The sequence below is a fragment of the Lactuca saligna genome, chromosome 3 (genome assembly GCF_052625555.1).
Source record: "Lactuca saligna cultivar CGN05327 chromosome 3, ASM5262555v1, whole genome shotgun sequence".
NCBI lineage: Eukaryota > Viridiplantae > Streptophyta > Magnoliopsida > Asterales > Asteraceae > Lactuca > Lactuca saligna.
The window spans coordinates 195,391,625-195,401,320 of NC_136419.1; the positions used below are offsets into that span (position 1 = coordinate 195,391,625).

The following is a 9,696-nucleotide window of genomic DNA, read 5'->3' on the forward strand; positions in this document are numbered from 1 at the left end:
AAGAACTTGTATCAATTAACAAAAAAGATTTCAAGCAAAAACACATACAGATTCAGATCTCAACATCAGATTTCAAACAAAAACACATACATATTCAGATTTCAATATCAAATTTCAAGCAAAAACATATACAGATTTTAGAAACTCAAGAACTTGCATCAATTACATATCATATTTCACAGCATCTCCAGGTCTGATTTTAAGAACTAGAAATACTAACATCAGCTACATAAATTTAAAACTCCAAATTACATATATAAAGTAACTCATCAGCAAGAATTTTTAATTGAACACACATCATAAGTATTGGGTACTGTATAAATCCAAAGTGAACACATAGGTTTCGGAAGCTAGATTGAAAAGTTAGGTTTTCCAGAACTCACCTTATAGATGAAACAATTCAATTGCAAATAGATGATTTCTCCCCCCCTTTCTGTTCTTTCTCGACCTTCCTTGACCGCAAAGTAAACAACACCACAAACTCAATTAACTCAATGGGTCGAAGCCAATATTGGGGTTAGCGACAAAAGAACGAATACTAGTGATAGCATCCACTTGCCGGCAACACAAACCCTAGGCTCGGGTGTGGTTGCAGATCGGAGAGGGATTGGAGTGAGAAGGTGGTGTGCGACCATGACATGCGATGGTGGTGCTGTGCGACGGCCGATGCCTATGTCCGACGAGATACAGGGGAGAGGATGGAGGCGGTTCTTCTTTGATGGCTTCAAGAAAAGAGAGAAGGGTGTGACGAGGGTATGATAGGAAAAAATACAAACGCGCGCCTTCCTTTTTCTTTTCAGATGCATAGTGAAGTCTGAAAAAATAAGAGGTTGTTATCGTATTAAGAGGCAAAAAATAAGACTCCACCAAACGGTATGAATCTGAACTTTTAAGAGCATGCCTCTTAATTTGTCAATTAAGAGGCTAACAAACAACCCCTAAGTCTGATAAAAAATGATTAAACCACAACATGCTTTTTCAAAACCAGATAATACTATAGAAAATAGTTAAAAGTGAATATATATATATATATAGATAAAAATACATCATATACCTTTCCCTATTTTTCCCAGAAATCACAATTATAATGAAATTTAGAGTCAATATACATAACTTTATCTACGTTCCAACTTATTACACAGCAAGTTGATGATCCACATAATCCTTTTCTTCAACTTCCAATCCACCATTTTCATCTTCTTCATCATCTTCACTCTCATATGAATCAAGATACACATCTTCTCCTTCCTCCTAAATAAAATATAAAAACACGTATTATTACATAATGAAACAAAGCATTTACAAAAAACAAAAAAAAAAAAAAAAAAAAAAAAAAAAAAAAAAAAAAAAACATAAATGGGTAGATTTTTATTTTAAACTACAATGTTGTAATATGAAGAAATGAAAGTAATATATCATGTTGTTATTTCTTGCATAGTTGCATTTAACCCTTATTATAATTAACACGATATTTTTATAATAAACTTTCAGTTTTTATCTTATTAAGTATTTGTACTTTAAAAAATATACCAAAAAAAAAAAAAAATACAAAATTTTTACCTCACTATCTTCATCTTCGGTGGAATAAGCCGCATCTAATTTGTCATATAACTCCTCATCTACTTTATCTTTAATAGTTGAAACATGTTCCTAAAATCATATTCATTGATAATAAAAATAAATAAAAAACTATTACAATAATGTAATGAAAATGAAAATAGGAAGATATAAATATTAAATAGAAGATCATACGATTTCAGATTGCAGTTTTCTCATTCTTGCATTCAAAGTTGAGATATGATTCATAAGAGCCTGTTTATCAAAGAATCAAAAACAGAAATTCAGCTTCATATTAAAACACAAATATAAAAACTCAATGAAAGGAAACTTTCCTGATAAAATAATAACTTTTCACAAATTTTCCTTTTTTTTTTTTCAAGTTAAATATAAGAAATAGCAATATACTTTCATTGATTTGTTTATTATAGCATCTTACTTCTCATTTTTTTTTTCTTCCTATTATTAGGAAGAAAAAAAGACCTTATATTTTGCGTGGTTTTTTTTTCTGGATTAAACTTTAAATTTATTTTTTTCCTGAAAAAGACCTTGTATTTTTTCATTTTTTCCGAAAAAACCCTCAACTTCATTTTTTTTTTTTTGAAAAAAACCCTCAGCCTTCTAACTATTTCTGAAAACCCCTCAACTTTTTTGGTTTTTCCCGAAAAAAACCTTCATGTTTTACAAGTTTTTTCGGGAAAAAAAATGACTGAAAGGGCCAGATCGAAAAAAATGCAAGGTCTTTTTCAAGAAAAAAAATAAAAATAAAGTATCGAGGTTGAATTAGGAAAAAACACAAAATAAAAGGTCTTTTATGAGATTAACCCTAGATTTTTCAATATATAATGTCCTAATAATCGTTACAAAAAAAAAAAAAATAGAATTTAAAAAAAAAAAAACAGAAAGTAAAATACTATAGTTAGGTAAAATTTTCAAAATACAATGTATTAACAATTAAAAAAAACTGAGTAAATTACTGAAATCATCCATATGGTTTGGTCAAAATTGCATGTTTGGTCCCTAATTTTACGTATGTAAGGGACGAAAAACTCAATAAAATCAAACCACAGGGACGATTCGAGTGCAAAAAAAAGTTAGGGACCAAACATGCAATTTTGACCAAACCATATGGACGATTTCAGTAATTTACTCAAAGAAAATTTAAGTATTCAATTTTTCCTTACTTGTCTTGAATTTTTCAAATACTTTTTAAACATCATTTATTCATACAAATAAAATAAAAAAAAAAAAAAAAAATGATACCTCACGTCTTTGAAGCTCAATAGAACGTGCCAAAGCTTTCCTTTTTGTTAACAAATTTTTGGGTCTTAATTTAGAAGGTCTTTTATAATCATTGCCCCTAAACACAATTATCGCATACCCTTTTGAAATTTTATCAACCGAAACCAATACGCCTCCACTTTCGGATTCAAGTGATAATGCTATATTTTTAACCTCTTCAAAATTTGTTTCTTTTATAATAATTTTAACCAATTCTCTATATTTCCAATGAAGATGCATATTTTCCACAGTTCCATCAAACACCCCACGCCTACCTACAATTACAAACAACAATCAAATCTTTTTCATTCGAATCAAAATACAAACGTATTTTACTTTTACTCTTTTTTTTTTTTTCACTTCTTGATTTGAGAAAGAGATAGAATGAACTACTATTTGAAAGGGAAAATTGCATAAATAGTATCATACTTTACTCTTTTTACCAATATATGCAGTGTACTATATTTTATTTTTCCTATTATAGCAATGTCCTTATATTTTTGTACCCATAATAGTATCTTAGTATTTACATTTCTTTACACATAATAGAACATATTTTTAAACCCATAATAACAAGGTACCTAACTACATTTTCTTACCCATAATAGCAATGTATATAACAAATAAAGTACATTGTTCATACTGAAAAGCAAAATTTAGGGTTAATCTCGTAAAAGACCTTATATTTTGTGTTTTTTTTTCTCGATTAAACCTCATTTTTATTTTTATTTTCCTGAAAAAGACCTTGCATTTTTTCATTTTTTCCTATCTGGCCCTTTTAGTCTTTTTTTTCTGAAAAAACTTGTAAAATGTGAAGGTTTTTTTGATGAAAAACTAAAAAAGTTGAGGGTTTATTTAAAAATAGTTAGAAGGTTGAGGGTTTTTTTTCCGGAAAAAAAAAGGGCAAAGTTGAGGGTTTTTACTTTTTTCGGAAAAAATGAAAAAAATACAAGGTCTTTTTCAGGAAAATAAAAATAAAAATGAGGTTTAATCCAGAAAAAAAAAAAACACAAAATATAAGGTCTTTTATTGAGATTAACCCGAAATTTTTTATTATGGAAAAAAAAAAAAAAAAAACTAAAGTACATTGCGTAGATTGGTAGCAACATACTTACATTTCTTTAACAATAACAACAATATCTAACAAATGAAAATATAATATGCAAGTATTTGTTGTTATTATTATGGTAAAAAAAAAATGCTATAATTAGTAAAGAAATGTAAGTAAGTTGGTATTTTGGGGAAATAAAAAAAAGTATGAAAATGAAGAAAAGGTTAAATTTAATTAGTAATTATTATTACCAAGGAGTAAGAAAGCTTTCATCCTTAAACCGAGTTTCCTGAACATAAATCTTTCCTCATCTGTGATACTATTTGGATCCGCGGGTCGATCCGCTGGATCCAGAAATGCTTCCACTTTTGATAACGCTTCTTCTGCTTTCATTAATTTTTTATCAGCCTGTAATAATAATAATAATAAAAAGAGTAAATTACTGAAATGGTCCCTATGGTTTGGTCAAAACTACACGTTTGGTCCCTAACTTTTTTTTGCACTCGGATCGTCCCTGTGGTTTGATTTTGTTGCGTTTTTCGTCCCTTACATACATAAGGTTAGGGACCAAACGTGCAATTTTGACCAAACCATAGGGACGAAAAACACAACAAAGTCAAACCACAGGGACAATCCGAGTGCAAAAAAAAAAAGTTAGGGACCAAACGTGCAATTTTGACCAAATCATAGGGACAAAAAACACAACAAAATCAAACCGCAGGGACGATCCGAGTGCAAAAAAAAATTAGGGACCAAACGTGCAATTTTGACCAAATCATAGGGACGATTTTTAGTAATTTCCTCTAATAAAAATATGGTCAATATGATTATAAAAAAAAATAACAATCCAATTCTTCAAATAAGTCAATTTAGAGGGTTGTAATTTGTTAATATACTATTTTTTGACAGTTTAAAAAAAAAAAAAACACAACTTTTTTCAGGTAATATGATTTTGGAAAAGGTTAAAAAAAGTTAAAAACACAAAGAACTTAGTTTCATCCTATTATAGATTTAGGCATTTAGCCACTGAACTTTTTTATGATTATTGTAATAAAAAAGTTCAATGGCTAAATCAATAAAAAGTAATGACTAAATCGATAAAAATGGTGAATTTATCGATTTGCCCATTGAACTATTTTCTATTGTGATTAATCCATTTATACTTTCTTTGACCTTTTAAAATCAATTTTCCTAGTTACCCAATTTGTTTTTAAACATTAAAAAAAAAAAAAGTATTAACGGTTTGATCACTACAAAATATAGTGATTGACTAAAATGGTGAAAGTATGTTTTGCTTTTTTGTATTTTGCCCTAAATTATAGGGTTAATCTCAGAAAGACCTTATATGTTGTGTTTTTTCCGGATTAAACCACAAATTTGTTTTTTGCGTGAAAAAGACCTTGTATTTTTTCATTTTCTCCGATCTGACCCTTTCAATCATTTTTTTTCCAAAAAAATTGTAAATGTGAGGGTTTTTTCAAGAAAACTAAAAAAGTTGAGGGTTTATTTGGAAGCATTTAAAGGGTTAAGGTTTTTTTGGGAGAAAAAAATACAAAGTTGATGGCTTTTTGGAAAAAATGAAAAAAATACAAGGTCTTTCTTTTTCAGGCAAAAAATAAATTTGAGGTTTAATCCGGAAAAAACACAAAATATAAAGTCTTTTTTGAGGTTAACCCAAAATTATATCAACCCAAAAGACAAATCATTACAAATCAAAGTTTCAAGAAACTCACAAATCGAAGCTTCCTTTCAAGCTTTCTAACAAGATCCTCTTGTCTAATTACTTCTGCTTCTTGAAGAACTTTTTTCTTATGATCATCATCAAGCTTTTTTGCCCATCGAGCATTTGCATCAAGACTTTCTCCAAGAGTCCCTGTAGATCCTCTTAAATGTTCATGTTTTTCAACTTTTGGTGTTATAAAAGTTGAAGCTCTTAATCTTGCTTCCTCTTCTTCATCTTGTAAAGATATTGCAAGTCTTTCTTTTTCTAATAAAACCTCTGAAACATCGGGTGACAAGAAATCTTTTCCTCTGTAAAACACCAAGAAATCTTTGTTTCTTGACAAAAGTATCCCTCCTGTCAATTTCTGCAAACAATAAACAAAACCACATTGTTGAAGATTGATAAATACATAGGTTTCACATAAGTGTATATAAGTAATTTTACTCTAACTTCGGATAATGTTTGGATGTGCCTTTGTTGTATAATCACATTTGATGGTGTTTGTTTGACAATTGTTTAGGAAATTAACAGATAAAATAAGGGTATATAAGTAATTTTACTCTAACTTCTGATAAACAACTTTAGTACCAAAATAACAGAATAAATAAAGGGTATATAAGTAACTTCACAAAATTTGTTGTGGCTAGTATGTAGTATCACAATAACAGATAAAATAGGGTATATAAGTAATTTTACTCTATCGTTGCATAAACAAGTGATAAAACTCAAAAAAGAATGATGAGATAATCATAAGCAGAAGTAGCCAAAAAGTTGCAAAATTTTCATCATATTTATATTTTTGTAATAATTTTATTAAGGTATTCTTTGAGTACCTTGATATCTTCAGCCATTCTCTCACTTGTAGTTAGTTGAACACCACGTTTTAGTGCAACTTTTGCAATTGAACTCCTTTCCCATAACTTAATTATTGCAGCTGCTAAACCTTGATGTTGTCTGCTTCTACCTATTTATATATATATACATATAATCAAATATATTATAAAATTCTTAATATGTTTTATAAGCTACTTTCTATTTATTTGATCACAAAAATTCAAAATTTGGTACTCAAAAGCACCATGCTTTTCAAAAAGGGTGATATAAAAGGAAAATTAGCGTACTTTTCTTGATTTGTTTATACTTTATAGCAACAGTATACTTTCATTTCTTTCTATTAGAGCATTCTATTTTGAAGATCTACCCAAATGTAGTAAATGTCATCCAATTACAAAGCAATTTTCATTGCTACAATTGAACATGTTATTTCAAAGTACACATAATTCGGTAGATTTTTCAAGGGAAATCTCCAATAAAGTCCCAATATTTTCGGTCAGTTTACGATTTAATCCCAACTTTTATTTTTTGAACCCGATTATTTTATTTTTGTGCAAATTAATGAAAAAGTCCTTATTTTGTTCAACTAAGAATGACAGATTATGGTATAAAATTAGATAATCGAGACTTTTCTGTTTAAAAAATAAATGTTGGGTGTAAACCATAAACTGACCCAAAATGTTGGGACTTTATCGGAGATTTGCCATTTTTCAAAGTACAACATGTTAACAAGGAAAAAAAAAATTGAAAATATGGTGTTGTAATAGAAAGAAATGAAACTAGGATTAGCTAATACACCAAGAAATGAAAGCCCATTGGTATTTATGGCACTGAGTCCTTTCAAAACTAATTATTAAGGGAAACATGTGGGACCCATAAAACGCTTATGTGGACAAATTTGTTTTCAAAAGTCGGATAATTTTAGCAACAAGTTTCAAAGTACAATGATCAAATTAAAAAAGTGGCATAATACATACCTAAAGCAAAATGTGGAGGAAGAACTCTTGCAAGCCTTCTTAAAGTAGTAGCTTCTTTTCCAACAAGTGTAGCTTTGACTCCATATGGAAGTATTCTAAAAGGTGGTTTATACCCATCAAGGGTCCCTGGTAACAAATCCGCATCCACAGGTAGTGGATCACACCCTGGCCAATCAGTGTACCTCGGGCCCAATCCTTCTAGAAGCTTGTCCACTTCCTTTTCATACGAATTGTCCGATTCTTGGACTTGTGAATCTTCTTCTTCTTCCATTGAAGTAGTGTTAGAAAAAGACGATTTTTGTGAAAGTTGTTTGTTGTATTCGTGTTTTTGTTGTTTTAAAGAAGGGTCTTTGTATTCTACGCCTCTATACAGAGCAATTGTGCTTCCGGATCTCCAAATCACTAATCCTCCGGTTCTCATCTAATATTAGTTCAAGATTTTATATTAGTAATATTGGTAAATAGCAAGTAGATGTAGGTATTGAGTCAAAGAATTGAATTTGTGAAAGTTGATAAGGTTGAATGCTTGTTTTTATGCAAAAAGAAAGTGTTTGTTAGATGAAATATGCATAAGTGAGAAATATTGTTGCATAAGTAAGAAACATGGATATGCATATTTTGTCAAAAAAACAATTTTGTTATGTAAAATAAGAAGAAGATGAAATATTGTTGTATAAACAAGCATCTAATCCAAAAATTGAATCAATTTTTTTTCAAAATACAATGTTGTAATAGAAAGAAATGAAAGCACATTACTATTTATTGCATTATCCTATGTGTATATGCATGTATGTATGTATGCATATGAACAAAAGGATCATATATCTTTAATATTCTAGAATTATTGAATCTCAATAACTACATGTAATGTGTTTGTATCCATGAAACATATAATTCTAGGTTCTTTCACAAAAATTGCTTTAATCTTGAAACTTTTCAAAGATATATATATATATATATATATATATATATATATATATATATATATATATATATGACTTTAAAGTTCTATCCCATCAATTCTCATTCCTTATCATGTAATAATTTAAAATTTCTTTTCAGATAAGATTAATCCATTACTAATACAAAGATCTAAAAAAGTTGCAAGAAACTTACTTCTAATATCTCATGCATGCGCCTCATATTAAGTGCACCAGATCCTTCAATTTTGAGCTTCACAACTTCTGCTGATTTCCACTTATCTTTAATCAAAGCCACCATTTCTCTAGTAACACCAGCACCTGTGATTCTTGTCTTGTTCTTCAATTTAAAAGCTAAGTTCCTCAACCTCCTCAATTCCGACTCTGGAATCGTCAATTCCGCCACACAAGTCTTACTCTTTTGCCTCACGGAATTCCTATTCGCATCTTCCTCTGAAGGTTTCTCCCATGGGAATCGCACTTTCCCGTTACTACCCCTAAACACGTCTTCAACTCCAAGAGGTGATTCCGGTGAAAACCCACCTCTGGAATTCGGTAAAATCCCTTCCTCAACGTAGAATATGTCCTCGATTGACCCCTTCTCGATTTCCTTCTCTTTCTTTTCTTTAACGTCATCGACATACCCGAATTTCTTTAGCTTCTCCACGATTTTGTCCATCGTACTACCAGTACTACGGTGTACACCGCCATCATCACTATCGGAATCGTCCCCATATCGATAATTTAAAACTGGTTCAGCCTTTTTAGGCCAATTTTGCTTGTGGGTATCATCCCATTTCTCTAACCAACCACCACTAGTGTTACTTTTTGACTGCAAAATCGGTGATTCTGCGATGGAACCCGCTTCATTGTTCTTATTTCGAAGAACGATTTTGGATTTTTTATGGGGGGTTGGGTTTAAATTTGTCGAATTACTCTCATAAGTAGCAATGACTTTGTGTTTCTTGAAAGGATTATAAGAGCAGTACCTGAAGAAATGGAGCTTGTAGACTGAGCTGTGAAACGAGTCTAGACGAGTGGGCACCAGAGCCATGTTTTCATGAAGGTCTCCTAGTAGAAGATAGATACTCTACCATCGAATGACCTAACTGAAAGAAACAAAAATGAAGTTGGAAATTTATATTTTTCTCCCCAAGCTTGTTGACTATTATAAGTTATAGTCCTCCAACTTTGTTTCTTTCGATTTTAGGTTCATAAATTGATGGAGGAACAAACTTCAAGGGGAAAATAATATGCATTTGTATCCCTTAACTTACTATAAGAATAGTCCTTCAAGTTATCTTAGTTTGAAAATCTTTTTTAAGAAGCATTGTTTTTATTAATTTCTCAATT

General features: G+C 30.1%; 1 protein-coding gene across 1 annotated transcript; it reads right to left on the minus strand.

Moving 5' to 3' along the window:
- Positions 1-1,004: 1,004 nt before the first annotated feature.
- LOC145037697 (CRM-domain containing factor CFM3A, chloroplastic/mitochondrial-like) lies at positions 1,005-9,459 on the minus strand. Its single transcript, XM_078986404.1, has 9 exons — positions 8,540-9,459; positions 7,424-7,844; positions 6,446-6,576; positions 5,623-5,976; positions 4,141-4,297; positions 2,821-3,113; positions 1,753-1,812; positions 1,561-1,650; positions 1,005-1,251 (listed from the first exon to the last, which is right to left on the minus strand). Exons 1-9 carry the CDS (start codon positions 9,395-9,397, stop codon positions 1,135-1,137), a joined length of 2,481 nt encoding a protein of 826 aa, XP_078842530.1. The 5' UTR covers positions 9,398-9,459; the 3' UTR covers positions 1,005-1,134.
- Positions 9,460-9,696: the final 237 nt, after the last annotated feature.

Excerpts from the sequence above, each read along its gene's own strand:
- LOC145037697 (XM_078986404.1), bottom strand. The coding sequence starts at position 9,397 with ATGGCTCTGGTGCCCACTCGTCTAGACTCGTTTCACAGCTCAGTCTAC. Across the intron at positions 7,845-8,539 it reads GCATGCATGAGATATTAGAA|ATGAGAACCGGAGGATTAGT; the intron begins GTAAGTTTCTTG and ends AACTAATATTAG. Across the intron at positions 5,977-6,445 it reads GAATGGCTGAAGATATCAAG|AAATTGACAGGAGGGATACT; the intron begins GTACTCAAAGAA and ends TATTGTTTGCAG.